This window comes from Epinephelus lanceolatus, chromosome 2 (genome assembly GCF_041903045.1).
Source record: "Epinephelus lanceolatus isolate andai-2023 chromosome 2, ASM4190304v1, whole genome shotgun sequence".
In the NCBI taxonomy this organism is placed as follows: Eukaryota; Metazoa; Chordata; class Actinopteri; order Perciformes; family Serranidae; genus Epinephelus; species Epinephelus lanceolatus.
The window spans coordinates 26201214-26215129 of NC_135735.1; the positions used below are offsets into that span (position 1 = coordinate 26201214).

At 41.1% G+C, this 13916-nt stretch overlaps 1 protein-coding gene across 1 annotated transcript in view; it reads left to right on the forward strand.

Moving 5' to 3' along the window:
- The window catches only part of aldh1a2 (aldehyde dehydrogenase 1 family, member A2), a 28320-nt gene that overhangs the window by 990 nt on the left and 13414 nt on the right, over positions 1-13916 (forward strand). The window contains exons 2-5 of the mRNA XM_033624643.2: positions 7958-8062; positions 8690-8830; positions 9273-9402; positions 13180-13241. Of these exons, the coding sequence (XP_033480534.1) occupies positions 7958-8062; positions 8690-8830; positions 9273-9402; positions 13180-13241 (438 nt within the window). The remainder of the gene's footprint in view (positions 1-7957; positions 8063-8689; positions 8831-9272; positions 9403-13179; positions 13242-13916) is intronic.

Sequence of the window (13916 nt, forward strand, 5' to 3'; positions counted from 1 at the left end):
AAAGGGATATTAAACATGTAATTAAAGGGATAGTTATAAAATTTAGAATACTACTACATTTCATTTTTTGCACTATGATTATAATGTTATACCACATTGTGTTTGTGGTGTCCAGCTTGTCCTTAAGTTCTTAATAAATCTTTGACGGTGAAAAATAATTTTAAGTATTAGTAGCAAAGGTTTGTGTATAGACAAAACAGCCCACATTTTTTATCTGCCTGTTCTTGAAGTCTTTTCCTACAATAACACTACACATACACTTTGGTCACGTCCAAAGATTTGGCAGTAATTTGAGGCATTATCTCGTGGTTATATGACAGCAAGTTGGTTAAGCGAATAAATGGTTTGATTTAAAATACACAGTCGAAGAATAAATGTGTTATCAGAGCAGGTTTTGGATCGTCCTGCAGTCAGAAATGTGTGGGTGGGAGGAAAGGGGTGCAGAAACAGCTGGAAAAAGGGAGCTTGAGTCATGACAAAAATCAAGTTGCAGATATGACTAAAAAAATGCTTTCACAGAGATTTTGATCAAACATCTGGTGAGGATAAGTCCTGTATTAGAAGGTGAAGTGCTTTGTCACCATAATAAATAAATAGCAGTCATTTTACTATTGCACAACTGAGGCAATAAATAACCAGTGAATCTCATTCTCTTATTTTCTCATTAAAGTTTTTGAGCGTTCGTGCTTTGAATGTGAGTCTTGACCCACCGCAAGTCTTGAGCCAGTTACACACATGTTGAAAATAGCCTGTTTGGCAACATCTCTGCAACGTCTTGATAGTTTTGTCTTTTTTTACACACACACTGAAACACTTTGAAGTAAATTGAAGTCATTAGTTAAAGATCCTGAGAGATTCTTGTACTGTTTACTGTGATTTTTGGGGGGTTGAGGTCTCATCGTGAGCCATAGCAGCCAGGATGTAGTCTTGCTGCTACTGAGAGCCTCTCTTAGCTGCAGAGCAAGTTTTTGTATGAGATTAAAGGGCACGTCTCACAGAGGTCAGATCCCTGATAGCATGTTGTAAGTTCAGCCAGGGCTGTAATTGTTTAATTTTTATACATACCTCTGTGTTTTAAGTTCAAAGGGCACTCTGCTGCTGTTGCTGTTACCGCACCGTAACGAGGACGATAGTGTTGTATCGGCTCATGTTGTGTTGTAAGCTTTACATTCCCTCACAGTGCAGAGTGTTAGTTAAAATGCGCGGACACAACAGTGTACAGGAGGAAATTTAGGGAGCGACTTGGTGAATTAACCCCCAGGAATTTGGATCATCCAGTCCCTGTTGGTTTGGTGGACATAGGGGGCAGAAGGGCCCTGATTTATGGGAACCCCTGGCGTGGGCTCTCCTCACACCCTGTTCCTGTTCTCCACCCTGCAAGGGAAACAACCAGCACTGTTCACTGGCCTATGGGACATGTGGATGGAGCTGCAAGCTTTCAGACACAGATTCTTTCCTCACATACTGATTTTACACAGATACATTCAAGTTCTCTGCAACATGAAGGCAAAATTAAGCTTTTCCTAGCTTACGTAAAAATAAAAATCTTTTGTTTTGTAATGCTACGATTACATGTGAGCGACCCCAGAGACAGAGATATGGCTGATACAGTATCATTACTTAACAGGTTGGCTTCTATAGCATGAGCATGTGATAAAAAAGAGCTAAATTGCAGTCAGGGTTTGCCCCTTGTCCTTTTCACTGAGTCATGAACTTCTCACCGTCAATGACACGTTGATCGTATCAGTAAAGCTTTCTTCCTTCATGTGTGCATCTATGTAAGATTGGAGTTCTGTTATCAATACCCACAAAAGCAGATCTTCTCATACACTCTCTGTCTTGTAGCTAAAAGCTTGAAGAGGAAAGCTGTCTCTCAGTTCTTCTGTCCCCTACCCCCACATTTCTATCGCTGGAGGGCTCCAACAGCTGGGTTACAAGACAGAAACAGTTTAAAGGTTGATAGGACCACGAAGGAAGCCATAAATAAGAGAGCCAAGATAGCTGTTTATTGATGTTTTCCACTTGTGGTAGATGTGGAGAGGAGCGACTCTGTTTTATGAATAATTAAAGCAAACAGAGAAACTTTTTCGGCTCTTTTTTTGTGGGTGATTCTTCTGGCCTTTGTGGTTTTTCACACCGTTCAGTGATAATGAGTTGTTAAACCAGACACTTAGTGGGACAAATTTAACAGGAATGGAAATAACTCTGTTGCTGCTTTTACTCTGAATGAGCAGTCTGTAAAATGTTTGTGTGTGTGTGTGTGTGTAGTGAAAAGTCAACATGTTATTTTGCTCTCCACAAAAGTTTATGTTAAGCTTTAGCAAATGATAAGAATTCTTAAAGTGGTTTCCGTGTGGTTTTATTGTTGCCTAATTTGTTAATAGAGTAATAACACAGCAAATAGTGTCACAACAATAAAGAACTAACAAGGACCAGATTGAGGGATCCAATTCAGTGGCCTTGTTCATTGTCTGAGTTACAGATCTCTTAAACTAATCAACAGCTGTAAATTTTCTTTGTTGCTTTGCTCATGGTGGCATTAGTGCACTTTCACCATAGGAACCTTTGCAGAACTTGCCTGCTGAAGACCCGTGTATTTGTAGAGCAGCCTATGCAGAGACATCCACTCACTTTGGATGAATAAGAGGCTCCATCAATCTGTCACTGATTGAGATAGCACAGATGGAGGCTTGGGGCTCCCCGATGCTAGGTGCTGTCCACCGGGGTGTAAATTATGGCCCTGTCTCACTGTGTGGGTTAGTGGCCCTGCCTCGCCAGAGCCTGACCTGCAGTTCTGGAGTTTTTCACTTCAAAACCACCATCTTACTGCGATCAAGATCAAACAGAGCCAAAGTTAGGGGATACTGTGCAACTAAATGATTTATCACAACGAGCACAGCGAGAACTCTCCCCCCTCCTCCTCGGCCTTTGCTTACACAATCTCCCTGTTCGCACACACATGGCCACATACTCTCTAAAACACATCTCTTTGATTGTGACAGGGTAAGTGTGCACCGCCATTAATATGTCCATTGGTGTGAAATGCCTACTTGTGCAGCGAGTGTAAATTATCATCTTAGCAGACACGTCAACATCACGTCCCCTGTCTCTTAATCACTGTTTAAGGAAGAGCAGTGACAGCAAGGTTACCCTGTTAACTTCCCATACCTTCAGTCTGCGGCCCTCCTGACAAGGAACGTGTAAATCCTTACGGTGTCATTATGAAAAACACTTGGCTTCATAAATCTGTTGCAGTATGGGCTCTTTCTCTGGCGAGACAGAAGTGCTCCTCTAGATGTTTATTTGTCTGTGGAAAAGCTTCACATTTCTTTAAAAATTACTTCCTCTTTGTCCACAGATCCCACGAGTAAAACTACTGTCCTTTAAACATTTCCTTGACCTGAGATTTAGAGAACGGTTAAGTACACAGGAAACCCATCAAATCTCAGATGTTCCAAGGCAAAAAACCCAGCAGTGCTAGGAGAGGTCAGATTTATTGTTGATTCATGAAAATCTAACTGCATGTAGCCTTTGTCTTAGCAATGTGGACATTTCATCAAGACTGTAGAGTAAGCTCTGATATATTTTGTGCATAGTATTTACTGTATTAAACCTCAAAGGTGTCTGTTGAGTGGTGACACATTTTCTGGCATTTTGCTCTTTGCAGATATTTGAAAATGGAAGTTTTGGGATTCAGGGATGCCAACTGGTTAAGTTACTGACTTATATGCATTTATTGGCAATGTTAGGGAAGCTGCTTTGGAAGCATAGCTCTGCAAGCTACCTGTTACATCACACTGGAGGACGCTTAACTACAGCAAAGCTACTCTCAGGAGAAATCTAGTTTGGTTTACTAAAGCTACCAAGAAAAAGTAGTTCATACTGCTTTGTAAACGAAATGATCGAATTGACCATGTACATGTCATACAAAATTATAACAAAATGTAATACAAAAGTCGCATGCCAGCAAAAAATGCAAGTCAGTGGAGTTTATTGCATAAAGTGTCCACTTGTTTGTTACATATACCAAATAAATAAAATACCCCCTTACTCATGATAAAGTGCGGGAGTTTTGGTTTTGTATGAAATTACTATCAATCAGACACCTGCCTTAGCCAGGTAACTTCTAAAACAGCATGAAACCACTTCTCTGAATATTTGTTAATAAATAGCAATAATCAATATGATGATTATGATTATTATGGTCAAAGGGGGTTTAATTACAGTAGAGAAGCAATGGTAAAATAATAATTTTTAAAAATAATTTCTTTCATTTTATGGTCCAAACTTGTTTGTAGTTTTAGTAGTTAACTGCACAAAAATAGCCAAAAAGTAATTTGACTACTATGCAAATATGAGTGTGGTTGAATTACCAGCAAGCTACTATACTACTATATGTAGTTCACTCCTCCCCAACACTGTTTATTGGAGAAGAATTCCCCTAGAAACACTTTCAACCAGTTGTATTCAGCTGTAAAAAGCAAAACGTAATATCCCTTTTAAGGTGTAAAGAAACTAGCATGATATAATCCCTGAAAAAGGCTTTATTTTAAACTGTCTGGTGCTCCAGGGATGTTCCCAGTCTTTCCGACTACTGGAAGAAGCACACTAATTCAGTGAATCAACAGAAAAAGTGAATAACACATTGTTTGTAATTACAGCCTTATGTCAAATTAGTGTTTCTCACATAACTTCTGAGTCAGAATGAACAACTTTAACCACTTGCCCACACACACCGACGAGACAAAGACGTTTGCCAGTCAGTGACAGCGAGGTCGCCCTCGCCAAACCCAGGATCGCAGGGTGGCATTGTCTGTGGGTGTGTGAATGAAAAACATGAAGGCTCCATGGTGTCAGACATGTGGAGAGGAGTAGGAGAAAAAATACCAGCTGGTCTCCACTTTCACATGCTCTCCACTCACTTGTAACAGTAGTAATTATAAGACTTTTGAAACCCATCCAGAACCAGAGAGGAAATAGAGGTCCTGTGATAGGGGAGGATATGAAACTTCCTGCACAGACGAGAGTTGCAGGTGCCCGGGTAGGGTTCGTCTGGCTGTGGAATCTTGGCGTGTTGTGTATAAACACGCACATATATACAGTATAAACCCTTAAACCCCCCCCCTCCTTAGCCCCCCCCCCCCCCCCCCCCCCCCCACACACACACACACACACACACACACACACACACACTACCCCACATCTCGTCCTCCCCCTTTGAAAAAAAAAGAACAGAGTAGCATTACATATTCCTTCAGCCGTTAGCATCTGAGCTGTGAGAAGAAGCAAAGAGCCAAACAGATGTTTTGTTGGCTGCAGAAAATATTTTGGCATTTCTTACTTCCCATTACACTTCACTCCGAAAATGAATGATCACAAAAAATCACGCAAAGTTGTGTTAACATAAAAAACTTAAAGACATGAACATTTTGCTCGGTGTATCGTGAAAAAAATCTCGATTTTTACATCGAGTGACTGAAACTTTTTGTGACGGATGACGATTATTAAGACACCTGCATCAAATGGCCAAATTAGCAAACTAACAAAAAAAGCTTTGAAATGTGTTTGTGCACATCATGTGTCATCTTTTCATTATCCCCATGGCCAGGCTCTCTCCAGATGATGTGATTGACAACTTTTGCAGAAAAGCTTGGGAGTTGCTAAATGTTTGCAGCTGCCCTGTGGCCCATGCAGAAAGTCTTGACCTATATGCTTACTGCTTAGCTCTAATCCACATCAGGCCTCCTCGTTATGCGTCAGGCATCACAGATCACAGCTTTTTGTCTGCTTTAATGCGTTTCTGAATTAATGCAGCAGCACAAAATGTTCAAAACTTTATCATTTAAAAGTTGAACTTAAATGCCTTCATTGCGTGAGCAGAAAGTAGTTTATTCTGAACATGTTGTCATCTCTGCTCTTAATTCTAAACACTCGTTGGCAGCCCGGGTTGTTATGAACATGAAACCATCATGTGAAGTGATAGTAACAACCCGGCAGGGAATGGGAAAGAAACCACAGTTTGTCATTTGAAAATGTGCACCCTTGCACTAGCTTTTTCATTCTTGTGTTCTTTGCCCCTCGTCCAAATGATCCTAAAAGCAATTTTAAGAAACCTCGAGAGTTGATTTACGACTCGGCCCTGTCATCTTAATCAAGTCTCTCAATGGAACGAGACAAAAGTCTAACACCAGTCCGAGCCCAGAGAGAGGGCCGAGCCAAACGGCGGCTGACAGTTGTCCTTTTCTGGCCGTGATTTAGGTGGCGGCCTGCTCCACTGTTCTCGTGCTTCATCCGTTCTCCTTTAGCAGCGTCTTGTGAGAGGGGTTACGCCATGCATAAAGCTACCCATGGTCTGCATTCTTGCTCAGACTGTTGAGGCTGTCAGGGGGCTCCTCTGATTTAAGGCGCCCCACTTCAGTGGCCCCTATAAATTTAAAAACTAATTCAGTGCTCTACAGGACTTTCTGTTTTTGTAGCTGGCCCTCTGCTCCTTATCGTTACTGACAATTTTATGAAGTGCTCTTAATGAGCGTCAGATTAAAGGTGGCCTCTGATGGAAGGCGCCTGAGAACACTGGGTGGGGAGAAAGAAGCCACTTCAGCCTTGTCTATTTCTATGTGTGTGTGTGTGTGTGTGTGTGTGTGTGTGTGTGCGTGTGCGTGTTAAGGTGTGTGGGGGATGGTGTGTGTGACCAGTACAAAGGAAATGTCAAGGAATGAGTCTGTGACGTATGGTTCTGCGGGGTGGTACACACAGATACTGAACACCTTAAACGTCTGAATGTGAGTTATTCATACGCAGAGAGCACATTATGAGCCTGTGAGCCGTGGGAATGAAGAGGAGGAGGGGGGCAGAGTGATGTGTCTGCTGTGACTCCAACAGTTTTCAGACTCCCTGGCATTTTATACCAACCTGAAAGTAAACACGGGTAACAGTTTACAGCCAATTAAATAGTGCTTAAAGCCCAGCGTTTATGGAGGTAAACATGTTGGAGAGTTTAGGGAGGCTCAGGCCAGTGGGATACTTGAACCCTGCTCTCAGTTTTGCTCTCAGTGCATCTGAACTCCTCTAAAGTAGAAGGACGGTAAGAGCATATGTATACACAGAGGGATTTGTGCCAGCAGATGTTCTCCTCGCACTCTATCTATCAGGCAGACTGACAGCCATTAAAAACAGTGTGTGAGTAGTCTGCCTAATAGATCTAAACATGTCAGCGAGGAAGGAGCATTCTCTTATGACTTAACTTGCATAAGAAATGCAAGTTAAATTTTCAAATTTTCAAATCACACCTTGCCTTGTGTTCCCCTTTTCATCAGCTTATGGGGCATTCACTTGTGTTTTTTGTGGTGTAATTCCCAGCTTTGTGCCTCTGTAAACATTTGTTTTTCTTCTGGTCTTAATAGATGTTGAATATGTCCTGTTTGGAATCCCAGGCGGTTGTTTAACGGAAGACTTGCTTTAACGCATCACAGAAAACCAAGCACGACACGTGTTTTATGATCTCGTAAACGAGCAGCGATGTTGTGAAACGTGTGTCTGTGTGCTTGGGGGTGGGTTGGTGGGGCTCTGGTGTCTGATAGGGATTTATCTGCCCCCCCCACAACCCCCCACCCCTTTGTCTGGATGGTGGAGCACTCCCCAGAGAGCAATGCAGGACAGGCAGGAATCTCTGTCCAGATTTCCAGAGATTCTCCCATATCCCTTACACAACCGCCTGGAAGAGCTGGGACTGTTGGTCTTTCACAGCCTCGGCTACAAGCATGTGATGAAATGATTACTTAACATAAGAGATATTTAAAAATAAAAACAAGTCACGATCTCTCACTCAAGCTCGGTTGGTTTGCAAGTTGCATTTAAATTGAATTCATACAAAGGAAGCTACATTCATAACCTAACATTCAGATCCGTTATTGCATCTGCTCACTGAAATACTGATAACTGCATTTTTCCCCTGCAGATCTTCATCAACAACGAGTGGCATGACTCTGTTAGTGGGAAGGTCTTTCCTACCTACAACCCGGCTACTGGAGAGCAGATCTGTGAGGTCCAGGAAGCAGAGAAGGTAAATGTTCTGCAGCATGGCATCTTCCATCTGTCTTTTTCATTGATATTCAACTATCTTACATATGAGTATCGGTGCCATACTTTATAAATACTCCAGGTAAAAGTCCTGCATTCAAAATTTTACTCAAATAAAGTAAATATTAGCAACAAAATGTAATTAAAGTATCAAAACTAAAAGTACTCATTATGCAGAATTACCCCTGTCCATGTTATAATGTCATATTTTTGGATCATTATTATTAATGCATTAACATATAAGCAGCAGTACTTTACTGTTGTAGTTGTTAAGATGAAGCAAATTTTAACTTCTCCATATACTGCTTAGTGGTCTAATCAATAACAATGCATCATATTTTGTAAACTGAGCATATGTTCTGTGTGTAAAGAGTAAAAAGTACAATATTTCCCTCTGAAATGTAGTGGAGTAGAAACTGAAAAATACAGTCTGGGGTTTTCTTCTTATGACAGCCTTAAATCTCACCTTTTATTATGTTATACATGTGTTAGATAGTTGCTTACATTTTGCAGAGCTGCCAGTTGTTCTATTCCAGTACTTATTTCAGTGACATTGAGTAAAAAAAAAACAAAAAAACGTATGTTTCAAAGTATGCTTCTTGTCTGATAGGCTGATGTTGATAAGGCGGTGCAGGCGGCTCGCCTCGCCTTTTCTTTGGGCTCTGTATGGCGAAGGATGGATGCATCTGAGAGGGGTCGTCTGCTGTCCAAACTGGCTGACCTGGTGGAGAGAGACAGCATCTATCTAGCTGTAAGTCAACCGGATATTGGTATTATTCTGAATCAATTACTGTGAATAACCCTTAGTTGTTTTTTAAGTTAGGCTAAGGTAAGGTAAGGTAAGGTATTTCCAACATGGATATACCTCTGAAAATGAATTAAGGCCTCTTATCCACTTGATTATTACCCTATTTATGTAACTGTTAACAGTATAACATTTATTCTCATGTTTATTTCATTTTATACCATCTGCAAAGCACTTTGAGCGCCGCTGTGTTTAACAACACTTACAAACTTGCTTTGCCTTACAGAGAGCATATAGCTGTAACCAAGAGCTATACTTATAGCGTAGTGTTATCTTAGTGTCGCATTTCACCCATGGGACAGTGTAAAGACTGGAACAGTATGAAATTATGTGAGGATCACAAGGTTATATCACATATTTCTCAAACGTCTCCCCCGTCTCTCTTCAGACTATTGAGTCACTTAACAGTGGGAAGCCTTTCCTGCCCACCCTGTTTGTGGACCTCCAAGGAACAATAAAGACACTGAGATACTTTGCTGGATATGCAGACAAGATCCACGGCACTTCCATTCCAATGGGTAAGATCCCTCTTTGAGCATGATAGCAGAGCTGTAGTGACGTGGACAAAAGGCCAAGTGTTGGTTTGAGACTGTAGGTAAAAGAAAGGAATTGTAGGGTTACACTCTAAAGAGACATTTTTTACATGAACACAGTTGATGGTAAGGTGAAATCCCTGGCTTGTTATTGTTAGGGTTGGGTATCGAACCAAACTTTTTTGCGTATCAATTTCACTAAGTATTACAGTAAAAACTACTGAACAAAAGTTTGTTTCTTGGTCAGATTATAATGATCAGGTGTTTTTCAGGCAAAGTTCTTGTACAACAGTTTGTATAAAGACATGAAACACGGACACATTTCAAACATAGACTGTATAGAATAATGGATGTGGCCACTGTGACGTCACCCATTGATTTGTGAAGTCCTGTTTTGAAGCCTTGACCGTCATCATCTTTGATTTTTAGAGCCACAAATGACCATATTTGGACAAGATGCTGGAATTAACCAGCTGCTAACTCGGTTAGCATGGTGCATTTACTTAATTTTCATCTGCAACAAACAGGCTTAAAATCATTAAAACAAAATGTTCTTACCAGTAAAAAATATACATCTGACTCTGTAGAGATTTAAGTACAACTAAACACGTAAGACTTTTTTAGGCTACCAAAATGTCATAATTAAGCTTTTATGACATTTTGGTAGCCTAAAATGTCATAAAAGCTTAATTATGACATTTTGGTAGCCTAAAAAAATGTCATAATTAAGCTTTTATGACTTCAAAAGACACTGAAATAGCGACAGCTATGGCTACGCCTACACTCTATAAAAGTGAGGTTATGTCTTGGTTAAGTTACCGAGCAGCGTCGTTGCCGCGGTAGCAACTTGTCAATAGACGGCACCTACTTGTCACTCAGAGCGACCACACCCTTAATTATTCTTATCTTTAAGCCTTTAAACATTATAAACACATATCTCTGGGGCGTCGGTAGCGTAGTGGATAGTGCTGGCGCCCCATGTACAGAGGTGATGCCTCACTGCAGCGGTCGCAGGTTCAACTCCAGCTTGCAGCCATTTCTGCATGTCACCCCCCCTCTCTCTCTGTCTGTGTCTCTCTCTGTCTGTGTCTCTCTCTCTCTCTCTCTCTCACCCCCCTTCACTCTGTCCTATACAATAAAGGCAAAAAAGCCCAAAAAATAATCTTTAAAAAAACCCACATATCTTTAAACATTTAAACAGGTGACTTACACAAAAATTCATCCCCATACAGTTGTCTTGAAAAAGGATTTTAACTACACACCAAAACTGTTTTTAGTACAAGGCTGTAAACATGTTCACTTCTGCTGTAAAGTTGGGCATGTTAACATGGATGTCTATGGGGACTGACCGGCTTCTGGGGCCAGCCTCAAGTGGCCTTCAGAGGAACTGCACTGGCTTCATTTGTCAGCCCAGGAGGTTACCGCTCGATTTTAAACCTGCAATAAATTATTTTTGGGGGGCTTCTTGAGGGTATTTGAAACATGATGCAAACTCAGCACTGACATATGATCATCTTTGATATACCATGTTGCTATGTTGATAACAGTTGTTCATTTACACATCCAGTAGTTATGGAACATCATTAGTATTTGGAGTGATGTTTCTGTCCACCTGATACATGTAAGCCCAATACTCTCCTTTAGCTCTGTTTTCTGTCTCCACCAGCTTCTGAGGGGAAATATCTGGCTCTTTAGCTGCTAAATGCTCCTTGTTCCCCTTCAAAAAAGTTACATCCATGACCCTTCAAGTGGACAAAAATGTCCATTTTCTAGAAACTTTTGTAGTGTCCAACAAAAAGTCACAGGGGGGTGATTTTTTGCATGGGGGTGTCATTCTGGGTGAAATTTCAAAATCCCAACTTTCAGCACAAAAATCCATTATTTGACCCTGTAATGCATTTTTATCACATCCATGACCCTTCAAGTGGACAAAAATGTCCACCTGTCATTTAGCCATTTGTTATTGTTGCTGGGATAAAAATGCATTACAGGGTCAAATAACAGATTTTCATGCTGAAAGTTGGGATTTTGAAATTTAACCCAGAATGACACCCCCATGCAAAAAATCACCCCCCTGTGACCTTTTGTTGGACACTTTCTAGAAAATGGACATTTTTGTTCACTTGAAGGGTCATGGATAGGGTAAAAATGCATTACAGGGTCAAATAATGGATTTTCGTGCTGAAAGTTGTGATTTTGAAATTTCACCCAGAATGACACCCCCATGCAAAAAAATCAACCCCCCCCCCCCCCCCCCCCCCCCCCCCCGTGACCTTTTAATTTGTCTGTGAGGGAGTTTTGAATTTTGGAAATGGACAAAAAAGTCCAGGGGTAACACAAGGGTTAAGTTCACCAGCTAGTTACTAACTGTGTCTGTCTCCTAGGCATATTTAAGTTAGAAATGTTTAAGTTATTAATTTTTTATTTAAGTAAGAAAGTTTTTGTAGAAAAAACACTTTCAATAAGCAACATAAGGTATCAAATTGGTGATCAATCCCATCACTAGCATTACTCGTCCTGATGAGACTGTCACCAGTGTCGCCTCTCTAAGGCAGTTGAATTTGGGGGGGTAGAGGGGAAAGTTGGCTGTCTGTTTCGACAGGAAGCACGAAAGAGGAAAATAGAATAAGAGAGAGGACATGAGAAACCTCCTGATACCGCCGTATTGTCCCTCTCAAAGCTTCTCTTGTACACTGCTGCCAAACCAACCGCGGTGAGCATTTTGCCAGAGCTTTGGTTTAAAGCTTTATTGCTCTAGTAGACATCCAGAGGAAATAAACAAGGTAGCCTGTAGCCTGTGTGATGTAAGGCTGTCAGTGATCGAGTTTGTTCACCTGTCAGGATGAAGTCGAGGACATCTTTCATCAACAACCCTTCAGCATCAATCTGTCTTGCACGTTATGCTGAGATGATTGTGTTAAATCTGTATCACAGACAGAGTGAAATGAATGGGGAGTGACATTGTGTGGAGCACCTTTGGCTACACACTTTGGTATAGTTTACACTGCTTGTTCCAAATTGAAATATAATTCATCTTGCAGGAGATGTACTTTCAAACAAACTTCGCAGATACTTGAGCTCCTCCTGAAAGTCTCACATCTAATAGGTTTAAAGTTTCATTCTCCAAACAATAACAGTTTGGAAAGACCCAACATCCACTTTGAAATTAAGGAAAGAGGTTGACATATGAGAATCTGTACTGCAGGTCTTTGTCCATTGTCATACTTCCACTGCATCCCATTGAAAATGATTATCTGGCTTGTTATCTAGCATCGGTCATTGCAGTCCAAATCCAACATGAGGCAATGTTTCGTCAGCTGACGACTGTTGTAACAAATTTATACACACATTTCTCAATATCAATTGTTTTTGTGGAGAATGAACAAGCATGGCACACCCTCAGTAAGTACCTCCTTTTACTTAAGTAATGCAAGAGGAATGAGCAAACATTTCCAGCATAACACCCATCTCTATGACCTAAAACAGTTACACACATGCCTGTGCTGTAGGAGGCTCGAAACGAAATGTAATCTCTCACCGGGGTAAAGCAACCAGGAATGTTGCGTGTGGATTCATTTACAAATTAACATGTTGAGTCAACAACACCGGGGGTATCAGGTGGTGACATATTTCATCTGTTTCAGGCATTTTACAAGCTTTAATCTACTGAAGCATGAAATAAATAACCCTGTTTCTCATTTGTGTGTGTGTGTGTGTGTGTGTGTGTGTGTGTGTGTGTGCTGCACGTGTGTTCCTCCACAGATGGAGAGTATCTGACATTTACCAGATATGAGCCCATTGGAGTTTGTGGACAAATTATCCCTGTGAGTATAACCCTTCCTACAAGTGACATGCATGATGGATACGGACGGATGGAGGAAAAAGGGGGAAAAACACAGATAACAATGAACTGGCAAAGTTTAAAAGACATGTCGTTGGTTGTTAGTCTGTCCTGTTTGTTGAATTACATTCTGCATTTTCCAGTAATTCCCTGACAGTCACTGTTTATGTGTGTAAGTCCTGCTGGTAAGCCCCGAGATGGCTGGTGCCAGTGAGTTTGACTAATAGAGAACGAGAAGTGAGAGGCAAAAAGAGCGAGCTGAGGGATTTCACAGAGTGGGTTTGAGGAAAAGAGAATGGTGAGAAAGGAGGAAAAAGATCAAGGAGAAAGAGACACTGTTGATTGTGCAAGAGTGCAGAAAGCGTGTGGTTCTGCGTTGAGCCCCATGGGCTCCTGTGTAAAGCAGAAATAACACAGGCCTGTGTTTTGTGCAGTGATATGGGTCTATTGCACATGTGTTGCAATTTCCCGGCTTTCTCAGAATACTGTGGGAAGAGAAAATACTGTACAAGTGCCGAGAACATTTTCTCACTTGACTATGTTTAGACAGAGTGAAAATGAGAGTAAGTGACTTAAGAGCGATGAGTTATTGAGCTTGACTTGTGACCACCCAGTGTGTCAGTCAGATGCATGATGTCTTTTTCCGGTGTGTGTGTGT